The 17,054-nt window shown below is 32.6% G+C and overlaps 2 protein-coding genes across 2 annotated transcripts in view; both read left to right on the top strand.

Moving 5' to 3' along the window:
- The window catches only part of LOC127733552 (uncharacterized), a 40,902-nt gene that overhangs the window by 6,714 nt on the left and 17,134 nt on the right, over nucleotides 1-17,054 (top strand). Inside the window, exons 3-6 of the mRNA XM_052242897.1 lie at nucleotides 10,453-10,521; nucleotides 12,006-12,071; nucleotides 12,641-12,703; nucleotides 13,546-13,655. Of these exons, the coding sequence (XP_052098857.1) occupies nucleotides 10,453-10,521; nucleotides 12,006-12,071; nucleotides 12,641-12,703; nucleotides 13,546-13,655 (308 nt within the window). The remainder of the gene's footprint in view (nucleotides 1-10,452; nucleotides 10,522-12,005; nucleotides 12,072-12,640; nucleotides 12,704-13,545; nucleotides 13,656-17,054) is intronic.
- Nucleotides 70-6,269, top strand: LOC127734950 (uncharacterized). Its single transcript, XM_052244999.1, has 4 exons — nucleotides 70-524; nucleotides 1,422-1,601; nucleotides 4,817-5,002; nucleotides 5,569-6,269. Exons 1-4 carry the CDS (start codon nucleotides 90-92, stop codon nucleotides 5,890-5,892), a joined length of 1,125 nt encoding a protein of 374 aa, XP_052100959.1. The 5' UTR covers nucleotides 70-89; the 3' UTR covers nucleotides 5,893-6,269.

Raw genomic sequence — 17,054 nt, forward strand, 5'->3', positions numbered from 1 at the left:
AAATACACCTGTCCTTTGCTTACTTACTGATGGTGGCCCAGATCACAGGGTCACATTTGAAACTAAAGATATCTTTGGTACAACTATTTATGCAGCTAGATTTAGACATGCTAGTTGCAATAAGGACAGCTCCAAATCATAGCTGGATGAATCCTGCGGAACGCTGTATGTCCTTATTAAATCTTGCTCTTCAACATGTAGCTTTAGAAAGAAACACCATGGATGAGAAATTTGAAAAAGCTATCAAAAATAAATCTTCACTAACAGCTATATGTAATCTAGCCGAATATAAAGAAGGCTTTAGAGCAGCCTTTTCAACCAGCATTAATCAAGTTATTGACAAAATTAATAACAGGTTCAGTAGAATGAAACTAAAAGGGGAAAACATAATAACATACAAAGGTGTAAAAAAGGAGGAAATTGAAGACAGTCTAGATATTGTATGTCAGTTTGTTCAAGCAGACCACACAAAACTCAATTCATCAATGAACAGTAAAGAATTGCACAAATTGAAAGATTTAAAGGTATGTTTAACATATATTTGTATTTTACCCCCTTTAAGATATCAATTTTAATATTTATGCTTTGTAAAAATGTTTTAAAAAGACATACTTCTTATTATTATAAGAAAGCATTGAAGGGACATGTTTATTTGAATAAAAGGGGATTTGTGATATAAATCTATGAGACAGTAACCCAGCAACAAAAACAATCAAAAGACCAAGAGGACATTCTCAGGACAACATACTGTCTTCAGCAATAGACAATTGTTAAGCTCTATATTGTCATGAGTCTTTAACCAGAAGCAAGATCTGCCGTCATCTGAAACCTAAAAATTCTTCAAATATTTAACAAAATGATTAAAAAAATATACTGTCATGACTGTCTAAATATATAATGCTCTTAATTAATAAAATAGCTTTTTACATGTATCCCCTTGTAATCATAGTAATGAAATACAAACAATTTAACATTGTAAACATTTTACCGACACAACTTTAAATTGGATGTTCACCAAACTTGCTATATGCTTAAATATAACATTAGCAAGAAACTTATTGCAATGCAGTCAGAGGTCAAAATCATACATGTACATGTAGCATCACTTCTAAATTTTGAAATAGGTTGCACAATTAATACATGTACATGTGTATGTGTTTTTTCTGTTCTTTATTAAACACAATTCAGAAGCAGTGTGCATAGGAGGTGTAATCAATCAATTCAGAAGCAGAAATCATATACAGTGTACTTGTATTGCCCATTTAGCAAATAATTGCTTTTGATATAAATTAAATTTGTTTTCCTACAAGTAGAAGTTCTTTTTTAATATCAGTAGACATATAATGTGATATTGATTGTACATACTTCATGTACTTGATTATCTGTGTAATTGAAATGCATTTAATTTATATATAAAACAGGATTTTATTGAATGGCATGGGAAGTCTTGTCACTACGGATTTCAACTGAAAAAATGTGGAAATTGTCCATATTGTGTCTTAAATCCAATAAGACTTGATGATGCTGTGTTCAACAAGCTTCATTTTTTGCCAGATCCTATTCCTGATGAAACAGGCCAGCATTATAAACCATTTGATCAGGTATTGATATACAATGCAATAGTTAATATTAAAATAAAAAGATGTGGTATAATTGCCAATGAGACAACATTCCACCAGAGACCAAATGACATAGAAATTAACAACTATAGGTCACCTGACAGACTTCAACAATGAGCAAAATCCATACGGCATAGTCAGCTGAAACTCAGAATGTTTTCTCATTTACAATCAATCAACTTATGTTTGAAACCTTCACCAGAACACACTTCTTAATGATTTATAATTATTAATTTGGGTATATATACATAAATAACTAATTCACATTTTCAGTTTTGCATTATAATAGAAGTAAATCAAATTTTAATGTACACCCTGGACCCATTAAAAAACAGTTTTGTATGTTAAAGGCCTTTTTGGTCTCTGGACACATCTGTCCATGATATGATTCAGCTCTCAAAATTTGAATGAAAAAAAAATCTGTGTTAATATCTTCATACAATATTTATTAGACAACAGGCATTTATATGATAGAAAGCCAATAAATTAATTGAAAGATGCACTTTTACTTCTTTATCTATATTAACAAGATCCTATCAGCCAATTCTTTTTTAGCTCACCTGGCCCGAAGGGCCAAGTGAGCTTTTCTCATCACTTGGCGTCCGTCGTCCGGCGTCGGCGTTAACTTTTTACATTTTGAACTTCTTCTAGAGAACCACTGAATGGAATGAAACCAAACATGGCATGAATGTTCCTTATGAGGTGCTGACCAAGTGTTGTTACTTTGTAGCCGATCCATCATCCAAGATGGCCGTCAGCGGGGGACTTAGTTTAACATAGGACCCTATGGGAAATGCATACAAATGACTTCTTTTAGAGAACCACTGAATGGAATGAAACCAAACATGGCATGAATGTTCCTTATGAGGTGCTGACCAAGTGTTGTTACTTTGTAGCCGATCCATCATCCAAGATGGCCGCCAGCGGGGGACTTAGTTTAACATAGGACCCTATGGGAAATACATAAAAATGTCTTCTTTTAGAGAACCACTGAATGGAATGGAACCAAACATGGCATGAATGTTCCTTATGAGATGCTCACCAAGTGTTGTTACTTTGCAGTCGGTCCATCATCCAAGATGGCCGCCAGCGGGGGACTTAGTTTAACATAGGACCCTATGGGAAATACATACAAATGTCTTCTTTTAGAGAACCACTGAATGGAATGAAACCAAACATGGCATGAATGTTCCTTATGAGGTGCTCACCAAGTGTTGTTACTTTGTAGCCGATCCATCATCCAAGATGGCCGCCAGCGGGGGACTTAGTTTAACATAGGACCCTATGGGAAATGCATACAAATGACTTCTTTTAGAGAACCACTGAATGGAATGAAACCAAACATGGCATGAATGTTCCTTATGAGGTGCTCACCAAGTGTTGTTACTTTGTAACCGATCCATCATCCAAGATGGCCGCCAGCCGGGGACTTAGTTTAACATAGAACCCTATGGGAAATGCATACAAATGACTTCTTTTAGAGAACCACTGAATGGAATGAAACCAAACATGGCATGAATGTTCCTTATGAGGTGCTGACCAAGTTTTGTTACTTTTTAGCCGATCCATCATCCAAGATGGCCGCCAGCGGGGGACTTAGTTTAACATAGGACCCTATGGGAAATACATAAAAATGTCTTCTTTTAGAGAACCACTGAATGGAATGGACCCAAACATGGCATGAATGTTCCTTATGAGATGCTGACCAAGTGTTGTTACTTTGCAGTCGGTCCATCATCCAAGATGGCCGCCAGCGGGGGACTTAGTTTAACATAGGACCCTATGGGAAATACATACAAATGTCTTCTTTTAGAGAACCACTGAATGGAATGAAACCAAACATGGCATGAATCTTCCTTATGAGGTGCTGACCAAGTGTTGTTACTTTGTAGCCGATCCATCATCCAAGATGGCCGCCAGTGGGGGACTTAGTTTAACATAGGACCCTATGGGAAATGCATACAAATGACTTCTTTTAGAGAACCACTGAATGGAATGAAACCAAACATGGCATGAATGTTCCTTATGAGATGCTGACCAAGTGTTGTTACTTTGTAGCCGATCCATCATCCAAGATGGCCGCCAGCGGGGGACTTAGTTTAACATAGGACCCTATGGGAAATACATAAAAATGTCTTCTTTTAGAGAACCACTGAATGGAATGGAACCAAACATGGCACGAATGTTCCTTATGAGATGTTGACCAAGTGTTGTTACTTTGCAGGCGGTCCATCATCCAAGATGGCCGCCAGCGGGGGACTTAGTTTAACATAGGACCCTATGGGAAATACATACAAATGTCTTCTTTTAGAGAACCACTGAATGGAATGAAACCAAACATGGCATGAATCTTCCTTATGAGGTGCTGACCAAGTGTTGTTACTTTGTAGCCGATCCATCATCCAAGATGGCCGCCAGTGGGGGACTTAGTTTAACATAGGACCCTATGGGAAATGCATACAAATGACTTCTTTTAGAGAACCACTGAATGGAATGAAACCAAACATGGCATGAATGTTCCTTATGAGATGCTGACCAAGTGTTGTTACTTTGTAGCCGATCCATCATCCAAGATGGCCGCCAGCGGGGGACTTAGTTTAACATATGACCCTATGGGAAATACATAAAAATGTCTTCTTTTAGAGAACCACTGAATGGAATGGAACCAAACATGGCACGAATGTTCCTTATGAGATGTTGACCAAGTGTTGTTACTTTGCAGGCGGTCCATCATCCAAGATGGCCGCCAGCGGGGGGCTTAGTTTAACATAGGACCCTATGGGAAATACATACAAATGTCTTCTTTTAGAGTACCACTGAATGGAATGAAACCAAACATGGCATGAATGTTCCTTATGAAGTGCTGACCAAGTGTTGCTACTTTGTTGCCGATTTACTGTTCAAGATGGCCACCAGGATATTTTATTAAATAACGGGACCAATATTAATCAAAATTTGGCCTCAATCATTATTTGGGTATCTGTTATGATTTTTATCTATCTTTACATGATTTCTAAAACCAAAGTAGAGTCAGGTGAGCGACACAGGCTCTCGAGAGCCTCTAGTTTTTTGTTGCAGAACCTAGTTCATAGTTTTAATGAAAACTATTCACTATAATATTAGTTAAATATTGCATACTGCTCAAACAGTTATGCAGTTCAAATGTCAATGCTACTTTGGTTGTCATTTATTTTCAGCTCTATGGAATGATGACTAATGACAAACACAGACCTTCTTTTGCAAATGTGCAGGGGCTAAAAGCTGAAGCAGATAAAATCAACAGGGATGTTTTAAAATCAGGAAAAAGTAGAGATGTGATTTTGTGTAGTGAATGCTTTAAACCAAGATGTGTGTATAGCAACACTAAAATGACAAGAGAGCAGGTATATTATCATTTATTTTTTAACATTTTATCTGATAAAAAGTAAAGGATTTATAATAGAAAATCAGCTTTTCTCATTTAAACACAATGATATGAGAAAGAATGAATATGGGTTAATGGCGCAAAATCACTATTTAATGTTACACACATAACAGACCTCCAAAAGTTTATAAAGCATCTAGAATGTTTAAGGTTCTTGACAGTACAGATAGGCCTAGACCCAGTGTAAATCCATTCTCTTTTTTCTCATTTTGATACACAGGAAAAATGCAAACCATCTTATAGAGATTTGCTTTACAGATTTTCATTTGTTTGATTAAATCTTATATTATTTAGCAAGATGTGACTATGAGTACTCATAAAACTGGTTTAACCCCACTTTATTTTATGCACTAGGCCCACTTCAGTATCATAAAAAAGAATGTCCATATGAAGAATTAAATATAATATTTTTCAATCCTTATATTTACACTAGTAAAACTTTCTTTATTAAAAATCTTATATATATATACATGTGTATTTTATGAACAGTGCATGTAGATTTTGAATTTAACTCTTGTGTTTCAGGATGGAATACTTCTTTGTATTAGAGAAGAGGATAACTACACATGTGGAGATGCCTTTCCTGTAGATAGCGGACTGTTTGTTCGTGAAAGTCTGTCATGTAACTCTGAAGTAGAAATCAATTATTATGGTGCTACTATGCGACATTTTGTTCCACCATGCTGCATTTACTGTGGAAAAACTGAAGATTTACTAGATGATGTGGATGACTATATACAAAACTTATATACTATGTTTTCAGTTGTTCGACCATTATGTAAAACCTGTAGAACTGCAGGAAAAGAAGCTAAAACATGGGGGAAAAAGCTTTTTGCAAAAAGGTCATAGACAATTCAAGTAACTTGATTTGAAGAGCAGTACATTTTTACTGTGAAATGTGTCAAAATCCTACTATCAAAATAAAACTATCTGATATTAAGAATTTATTCATTCCCAGAGTGCATCTTACAATTCACAGTGGCTGTATGTTTTGATGAGAACTCATATCCTTCTGTTTGTCTTTTAGCATCAAAGCAGAGCTCTTAATATAATAATAAGGAGATGTGGTTAATTGCCAATGAGACAACTATCCACCAATATTCAAAAGAAGTGGATGTAAGCAATTATAGGCAACCAAACAGTCTTCAACAATGAGAAAATCCCATGTTTTGTTTTGGTGGAATTTAATTAAACCTCAAACATCGTCAAAAAAGGCTGTTCACCAAAAAGTAACAAACTGAAAGTATCAATTGTCATGTGATTTGCATGCTTTTTACATTTGTGAAGGTCATTGGCATTGCCATTTCTAAGTCACATTTAAGAGTTTTTTTTCAAATATTTGCTGCTGCAAGGTGTAAGAGTTTACAGTTGTTTGCTTAAGAGTCAGAATAATGTATTCAAATGGGATAACAGGCCTTCACCTTTGAAAAGGAACCATGTTAGATAGCCAATTGAATATCTTGCATGTTCTAATGTAAACCAAGAAATATTTCATTCACTAATTATTTTGGTCCTGAACTTGCATGAATATTTATCAAATAATCTCATATATATATACTGAATACAATAAAAATTCATACAAAGGCTTGATTAAAGAAAATGAATAAACAAAAATAAACTATACGACAGTGGATCAAAAAAGACACTTATTTGCTGTGATGTAAGAGTATTTGCCTGGCATTGAAGACCTCATTGTAACTTTGAGATGAAGAACAGCAATAAAAGCCCTATTCCTTTGATTTTTGTGTCATAGATGTGTACCTTACATCCTTTCTTTTCAATGATTTGGTACAGGCAAATTTAATTAAACCTCAAACATCGTCAAAAAAGGCTGTTCACCAAAAAGTAACAAACTGAAAGTATTAATTGTCATGTGATTTGCATGCTCTTTACATTTGTGAAGGTCATTGGCATTGCCATTTCTAAGTCACATTTAAGAGTTTTTTTTTCAAATATTTGCTGCTGCAAGGTGTAAGAGTTTACAGTTGTTTGCTTAAGAGTCAGAATAATGTATTCAAATGGGATAACAGGCCTTCACCTTTGAAAAGGAACCATGTTAGATAGCCAATTGAATATCTTGCATGTTCTAATGTAAACCAAGAAATATTTCATTCACTAATTATTTTGGTCCTGAACTTGCATGAATATTTATCAAATAATCTCATATATATATACTGAATACAATAAAAATTCATACAAAGGCTTGATTAAAGAAAATGAATAAACAAAAATAAACTATACGACAGTGGATCAAAAAAGACACTTATTTGCTGTGATGTAAGAGTATTTGCCTGGCATTGAAGACCTCATTGTAACTTTGAGATGAAGAACAGCAATAAAAGCCATATTCCTTTGATTTTTGTGTCATGGATGTGTACCTTACATCCTTTCTTTTCAATGATTTGGTACAGGCAAATGAATTTTAAATGTACGCATCATAACATCAGTGCTTTTCCTTCATATTCATTTTGATAATCCTAGCATGTATCACTTTAAAAAAAAAAAAAGATATCGCTCGCTCCTCTTGCAGACCACTCGCCTGTCAAAAACTCATTTTCAAGAAATATATAAAAACAAAAAATTTCGCTCGCTCGCCCCATTTTTTTTTAGAGCAAATGTCCGAAGAACTATTTATCAAATTGGTGTGGCCTAATCAAGGGGAAATGTCTATTACTCAAAAACAAGGTATTATAACTTGCATACCAAAAGGTGACAAACCAAAGCAATACATGAAAAATTGGCGTCCGATCAGTCTTTTAAATACTATTTACAAATTAGCATCAAGTTGCATTGCAGAAAGGATGAAATCGGTTTTATCAATCTTAATTAATACAATCAGACAGGATAGATTTATTGGTGAAAATACCAGATTGATATATGATTTACTACACTACACCGAAGAAAATGATATCCCAGGCATTCTCCTCCTCATTGATTTTGAAAAAGCTTTTGATTCTATCTCCTGGATTTTCATAGAATAGGTTCTTGATTTTTTCAACTTTGGAAATTCCATAAAACACTGGGTTAAAACTTTTTTTACAAATACCAAATCAGCAGTAATACAGAATAATTTTCTTTCAGATTTTTTTTACAATTGAGAGAGGTTGCAGGCAAGGGGATCGTTTATCCCCTTAATCTTTTTGTAATGTGCTGAAATTTTAGGAATACTACTTAGAAAATACCAAAATATTAAAGGTATTACTATTGAAGACTCAGAATTTTTTATATCGCAATATGCTGATGACACCACACTTATTTTAGATAGTTCATCAGAATCCTTAGATGCATCTCTTTGTGTTTTAGAATTATATGCTGAATGGTCTGGTCTCAAGATGAATTTAGAGAAAACAAAGGTAGTTTGGATTGGGAAAAAGAAATATAGCCAAGATACAATGTGTGCAAAGTGGGGATTGGAGTGGGGTTCCAACAGATTTACGCTCCTGGGTATTAAATATTCGGTTGACTTACAAGAAATGGAAACACTAAATTACGAACCCAAACTTAAAGAGATAGAAAGAACAATGAAAAGTTGGTCAAACAAATATTTATCCTCAATTGGAAAAATTACTATAATTAAAAGTCTTATAATTTCAAAACTCAATCACTTATTTTTAACTTTACCAAATCTTAACAAAGGATTACTTAATCAATTTATTAAAAATTTATTTTATTTTATTTGGGATGGTAAACCAGACAAAATTAAAAGAGAAACAATTGATCAAATATATGAACTGGGTGGACTTAACATGTTTAATCTAAACCAATATATAAAAGGATTAAAACTAACTTGGATAAGAAGAATAAATAAACAGACTAATAATCATTGTAAGTTATTAACTTGTTCTGAAAAAATTAAATTAAATGAATTGCTCAATGTTGGTCCAAGAACACAAGTAAGAAATCCATTTTGGCAGGAGGTTTTTAATGCTTGGACTGGACTCCAAACTAAAGTAGCTGTTAAGAACGAATATGATTTTACCGTATCTAATCTTTGGATTAATAAACAAATTAAGATTGATAATCAAATCCCTCTGTATAAAAAATGGACTGAAAAGGGAGTCTGGCTAATAAATGATTTAATTGATAATGATGGGCATCTAATGAACTGGCCGGAATTTCAAAAAACATATAATATTGATACCAACTTTCTTATATTTCAAGGAGTAATCTCAGCAGTTAATTCCTATATAAAAAGTCTTAATATTAAATGTAATCAGCTTTTAAAGCTTTATGGGCCAATTATACCAACTACTATTGCTAGATTTCTGAAATCTACAAAAGGATCAAAAGACAATGTTTTAAACGAAAAAATAACAAATATCACATCACAGGAAAAGAGGTCGGTAATCCTAAATAGACAGAATATTATTTGGAATAAAGTATATAGACTGCCGTTTTTACATTACTAAAAATTCAAAATTACAGTGGCTCCAATACAGGATTAATCACAGAATTTTGGGAACAAATAAATTACTCTACAAAATTGAAGTCTCAAAAAACAATAAATGCACTTTCTGTACGGACTCGATAGAAACTATAGAACACATATTTTGGACATGTCCAAAAGTATTTGATGTTTAGGAAGAACTTAATAAATGGATATATTCAAAAGTCCAAATTGAACTAACACTAATTTAGATATAGTCTTATTTGGGATATTAGAAAAAACAGAAAAAAACTACATAAGAAACCTCATAATATTATTAACTAAATATTATATATACGAAACAAAAATGCAATGTGGACAAGTAAATATTGTAGCCTTAAAAAATTATCTTAAAGAAAATTTGTTTATTAAAAAAATAATATTTTATAAAAATAAACCATTGCAAAGAGCATACTCCTGCTGGAACCCCTGGCTCCAACTAACAGAATGACTATACAAGTAAACTTTTACGTAATACATATATCTACCCAATCCATGCTACCCAGGTTAGTTTTCTCTTTTTTTTTACCATTATTATTATTTTTAAGTTTGTCAAATGATTCAAAATATCAACTATATGTACTTGTCTCAATTTTGCTGATGTACTATGGACTTACTTACTATGATGATTTATATTCATTAGCTTTTGCCAATAAACACATTACAAAAAAAACAACAACTTGAGAATGAATATATCATTTCCATAAAGATTATTTGGCCTCACATCTTCAGTCGTGATGCATTGAAACTGATGGTTTTTTTACATTTAAAGATTAATCTATCAAAAGTTGGATATAGACAAGACATATGATATCTTTGTCAACCTGTTTTTTGAGATATTTTTTTTTTATAAATGGTATTTTTCTAACACAGAAAAAACACTGTAATTCCTACATCCACAAAAAGTTATTGCACATTTTTGTAGGGTTTCAATTGATTTATAAATTAATAGTTATCTAGACATGTTTTTGTTTATATTGTAGAATTCTACAGAAAGTAGTAGTAGTAGAAACAGGTCTGCAAGGAGTAATTTAACAAGAGTAACAACACAGGTATTACTTACTTTTGTTAGCTATTATTCGTATGTTTCTCTGTCCTATATGTTCTCCCATTTATTTGTATTGTAGTCCTGTCATGTAATGTTGTCATTTTAATGTTATATTTAACATTGCCATAAAAGCGGGAGGTTTGGCTAGTCACAAAACCAGGTTCAACCCACCATTTTTTTCTTAAAATGTCCTGTACCAAGTCAGGAAAATGGCCATTGTTATATTATAGTTCGTTTCTCTGTGTGTTACATTTTAATGTTGTGTTTCTGTTGTGTCGTAGTTCTCCTCTTATATTTAATGTGTTTCCCTCAGTTTTAGTTTGTAACCCGGATTTGTTTTTTCTCAATCGATTTATGAATTTCCAACAGCGGTATACTACTGTTGCCTTTATTTACAACCTGGTTCTTTAAAACATAGTAGGCTTATTGCATGTGAAGTGTTTATTGTGTTTGTTCTCTCTTGTACCTTGAAGGGAGATAATTGTACCTAATCTCTTTTTGTATAATTCATTTACATGACCATGTAAGTGAAACTCCTAAACTAATTAAAGGATCCTAATGAAACGTGGACTTTCTGTACTAACGGGACTGGTCACTTATAACGATGTCTATACAAATTTTCAGACTGAACTGTGCCGTCGCTGATGTCACATGACTTTATAGCAAATCATTTCATATTTATGAAGTGTTCTTCATAACTATATGTTCAAGTTTAATGAAGTAACATTTTAATGAAATTTAATACATTTTGTCATTGCAAAATACTGCTTTTGAAAAGATTCCTCCTATAGTTTTTTAAATATAGATCTTTAAACTTTGAGGCATTGGTTAGTAAATTTCGAGTGGGTGCCATCTTGCTTGCTCCTTTTGCATGACTGGAGTGTTTTTTAAAACTCTATGTCTCAGTTTAATAATTTAACATTCTTTTAAAATCTTATATTTTTTGCCATGGTAAATGGATATTAATAAGATTTTATATTAACACATATTAAATTGAAATATACTTTGAAATACGCAAATAATTTCTAGCTTCGTATATCAGAGATACGAAACTAAGTTTATTGTTGGGGTGTAGCTTTACACGAACGGCTTGGTAATTAGATAAAATCAATAGATATGAGTCCCGTTAGTATAGAAAGTCCCTGATTAGATGTGATGAAGGATAATCCTATCTAGATGTGCATGAAGAAGAAAAGTAAAAGGGAGATATTGATACACTTTGTTCCCCATGATATGATCTTCTAATTTTAAGGCCAAATTAGTTTTGACCCCAATTTCGCAATCCACTAAACATAGAAAATGATAGTGCGATTAGGGCATCTGTGTACTATGGACACATTCTTGTTGAGTTCGTTTTAATTATAATGATGTTTTGCTAACAGAAAAACATTGTTGATTGAACATCCACAAAAAGTTAAAGAAATATTTTCGTAGGGTTTCAATTGACTGATTATTCACCAGTTATAGACATGTTTTTTTTCTCTGTAGAATTCTACAGAAAGTAGGAGAAACAGTCCTGCTAGACAAAGTGATTTGGCTGAAGTTATAACACAGGTATTTTTCACATCCTCAGGATTAGAAATGTAGTATGTTAATATCATGTGAAGTATTAGTTGTATTAAATATTTTTTGGCACTTTTGTATCTGTTCAAAGCTTAATTTTGTATCCCAACTCCTTAGCCATTGAAAAAAAATATGTATCTCCGATGAAGTTTATGGGGGTAGTTATATATCGAAATCACCATGTCTGTCATAGTTATACAATTCATCAATATAACATCATATGTGCAACTCATCCTTAACTGCTGCTCAGATTTTAATAAAAAAAAAAACTGCCCTTTAGAAAGTACAGCATATGAAGAGAAATTAGAATTTATTGCATGAAGAGAAATTATTCCTCTCTAGTACCTTCAAAGGGTAATTTTACTAGCACTTTTTTAGTACAATTTATTAACCACTTGTCAATAAATGAAGTGTGAAAAACAGTAGATCAATATTCACCAGCAAAACTACAAGGACAAACATTGTTGATCCAACATTAGTAAAAAGTTATTAAAATTTCTTTGTAGGGTTTCAATTGACTGATTTTTGAACAGTTACAGACATGTTGTTTGTTATTGTAGAATTCTACAGAAAATAGGAGAAACAGTCCTTCTGGTCAAAGTAATTTGGTTGGAGTAACACAGGTATGTTGAAACCCATGCATTTTCAAATGAAGTAGGATTGTTGCTGGTGTATTGTTTGTTGTGTTTGTAATACTGAAACTCCTCCTTGATCATTGAATAATTTAATTTTGGATGTAACGCGTCTTCCAATTGGCTGACGTTGTTTTGTTTATCAGCTCATAGACATAATTTTGTCATGTGACCTTGACGTCATCAACGTTTTTTCATGATTTACTCTGGTTTAAAATGGAATTAAGAATTAAATTAAAAGAAATGACTAATATTTTGTCTGTCTATTCGAAATAACATAAAAAATGTGGTGCACACTTTAAAATAACCCGCTACGCAGGTTATTCAGTGTGCACCTCATTTTTGATGTTATTTCTTCATAGACAGAAAAAATATTACAGTCATTCCTTAAATAAAATTTTATGAAGCTAAGAGAAATTGACATTTTGTCTCATTCAACCATGCTTATATGCAAGTTTATTTTTGTTTAATTCAAGGGTAATTTTTTCAATGGCTTCTTTATCAATTCAGGACATTTTCTTTTTATATAAGTGACTTGCAAAATATTTCAACAAAACAATGTTATATTTGGATTTTTTTATCCTGACTGACCTGTATTTTATATTCAGTTATTTTTATTTTGAGGACTCAATATTGCATTTTGACTGTGGCAATTCTCCACTAAAAAAGTTCTCATGTCTTATCAGCAAAACTTCCTAATAATGTGAATCCATGAAAATAGGGGATATTTTTCCTACATGCATTGTCATTATGCATGAGCTCCAATAGGTATTGAAATACTTATACAAATATTTTTTTACCATAAATAGAGTATTGTCCATATTTGGTTTGAGGAGGAAGTAAGAAGAGGACATACGTATCAAGAGCTTGGTACACCAACAGTCCAAATTAGAAGAGAAGTTGCTGAAACAGCCAGAAGATCTATTTTGGACTTATCAACAGAGTAAGCAATTCATTGTATTTGCATATATAGTAATTTGTTGTTGATTTCATTTTTAAATCCTGATAGTTACGCAACTGGGGTTTCAAGATTCACTAATTTACATATATTAATGGACTTTTATGACTTCACTTGTTCTAGACCAATTATATAGCAGGGTTATATATAATACCAAATTAATGTCTCTTTCATTTTACCCATACCACTCTTTAAACACAGAAATGATAATTCTTGCCTTGAGTTGCTGTCTCATATGCATTATTTTAAAACCCAAACCTCAATTTCTAAAAGACACATGTCTGCAGTTTGTAATAAACTATGTGTGATGAGAAGTATACTAATATATACAAAGACTAAGTACTAAACTATTATTTATTCAAGAATATAAAACATGTAAACTAATTTACAATATGGCAACTGGGGACTTATACAACTGCATAGTAAAAACCAATAATGTTCTATCTCCATATGCAAAGGGAGATAACTCTAGCTAAATCTTGAAACTTGGAATTCAGATACATTTTTTTATAGATTGACTAAAAAATTTGTATCGAAATAGCCATTCATAAAATAAAGAAAAAAGTAAGATTTTAACCAACAAATATAATAGGTTAATAAGTACATTTTGTACCAACAATAGCAAAGTCTAAACCATACATAGAATAGTATAAAAATAATAAGATGCTTAGACCATACGTCAGTATGGTATCAAAATGAGATGCTTAAACCATACGTCAGTATGGTATCAAAATGAGGTGCTTAAACCATACGTCAGTTTGGTATCAAAATGAGGTGCTTAGACCATACGTCAGTATGGTATCAAAATGAGATGCTTAAACCATACGTCAGTTTATTATCAAAATGAGGTGCTTAAACCATACGTCAGTATGGTATCAAAATGAGATGCTTAGACCATACGTCAGTTTGGTATCAAAATGAGATGCTTAAACCATACGTCAGTATGGTATCAAAATGAGATGCTTAGACCAAACGTCAGTATGGTATCAAAATGAGGTGCTTAAACCATACGTCAGTATGGTATCAAAATGAGGTGCTTAGACCATACGTCAGTATGGTATCAAAATGAGGTGCTTAGACCATACATAAGTATGGTATCAAAATGAGGTGCTTAGACCATACGTCAGCATGGTGTCAAAGAGGTAATTTAAACCATGTCATTATGGTTTCAAAATAAGAAATTTAGACCATACGTCAGTATGGTGTCAAAAGATGTGTTTAGACCATATGTCAGTATGGTGTCAAAGAAAGGAACTCAGGCCATACGTCAGTATGGTATCAAAAATAAGTTACTGGTATCAAGAGGTAAATTTAACCATACGTCAGTATGGTGTCAAAATGAGGTAACAAGACCATACTTCTGTATGGTGTCAAAAAGAGATACTTAGGACCATATGTCAGTATGGTGTCAAAATTAAATACTTAGACCATACGTCAGTATGGTGTTAAAATGAGGTACTTAGACCATACATCAGTATAGTATCAACAATTAGTTCAATGGTTAATATTTTTTATGTCATTACAGTACAAAGAAAATAAAAAATTCTTAATCAAATAAAATAATGACAAGCAATTGTAAAAATTCTAACAATAAACAGCAAGTATATAATATAAACATCAAACTATGTAACAACATATACAAAATTTAAAAACAAAATAAAATCAATGAAAGTCCCCATGGCACTGACAGCAAGGAGAGCGACGGGGAGGTGGTAGCAAAGAGCTGACCAAAACAATAGAAGTTCATGTTTTACTTGCAGACACATATCATACACAAACATCGTGTGAAGTAATGACGTAGCAAAATTAGATTAAAATTGAATGTGCACTGTGACGTCATAGACCGTGTGTAAAGATAATTAACTGCCCAATAGAGTGAGATGACAAGTTCTTAATAAACTCCAATTATGATAAATATAAATTTAATTTTATGACTTCACTTGTTCTAGACCAATTATATAGCAGGGTTATATCTAATACCAAATTAATTTCTCTGTCATTTTACCCATACCACTCATTAAACACAGAAATGATAATTCTTGCCTTGAGTTGCTGTCTCATATGCATAAACCCAAACCTCAATTTCTAAAAGACACATGTCTGCAGTTTGTAATAAACTAAGTGTGATGAGAAGTATACTTATATATACAAAGACTAAGTACTACCGGTAAACTATTATTTATTCAAGAATATAAAACATGTAAATTAATTTACAATATGGCAACTGGGGACTTATACAACTGCATAGTAAAAACCAATAATGTATAATGTTCTATCTCCATATGCAAAGGGAGATAACTCTAGCTAAATCTTGAAACTTGGAATTAAAATAATTTTTTTATAGATTGACTAAAAAATTTGTATGGAAATAGCCAAATACAGATGCTTGCAGCTGTAGCCCCAAGTTGAATAATGAGAAAAATAAAAATCAATCCACTCCTTGCTGTCAGTACAAATTTTAATTGTTCAAAGTAGAAGTCATTTGAATTTGAGCTTGTCTAAGTATATCTGGAGAGGTATGAATATATTTGGTATAACAATCTGAGGACCATTGTCCCAAAGTTTGAATAAGATGATCTTCCAGTCGTGCTTTGTGTGCAGTAGTTGCAGCACCACTTCTGAATGAATGGCCGTTATACTTTTCACTAGATAATCCTAATTTGTCTAATTTAGATATAACTGTATTGTATTTGAAGCTTTGCGGACATCCATCGGTAGTTTTACTGTCACAAATTTAGTTTACCTGGCGATGCGTAGCGGAGACAGGTAATCGGGTATTTGCAACAGTAAAACTACCGATGGACGTCCGCAAAGCTTCAAATACAATACAGTTATCTCTATTCCAATGCAAAATAAACAAATCATTCAATTTTAGTCATTATTTCAGTGTAAATTTTTCATTAAACGAAAATTCCACGAAATGATGTTATCTTATTTGCCGCCTAAACTAGTTGACATCATATGTGTGCTTCCAGCATCAAACGTAAACACCGGGCGTTTTCTGGCTTCTTGTCCGCTTCAAAATGTAATAAAATTTGATGAAAAGAAGATTTGTAGGTCCAAATGTGAGTTTTTTTGCTTATTATTGGAGAAATTACATGTCAATATATTCAAAATGTCAGCTTCCTTAGTTACAGACAGGGAGATAGAGAATTTTACGCTTGTCGACTTCCAATCAGAGCCATTGATACAAAATAATTGCATTAGAATGTACATTTTACATGAGAAATGAAAAAATTTCTTGACAATGGATCACCTTTATTAGTAATAAAAAAGTACTCAGAATTGCTAAAAATACTCATTCTGAGTCTATAGTATTTCTGAAGTAAAACTACAGGACATATATCTGAAGAGTTTTTAAACAAAGGAATAGTAATACCATAC

Source organism: Mytilus californianus, unplaced genomic scaffold (assembly GCF_021869535.1).
Source record: "Mytilus californianus isolate M0D057914Y unplaced genomic scaffold, xbMytCali1.0.p SCAF_3, whole genome shotgun sequence".
In the NCBI taxonomy this organism is placed as follows: Eukaryota; Metazoa; Mollusca; class Bivalvia; order Mytilida; family Mytilidae; genus Mytilus; species Mytilus californianus.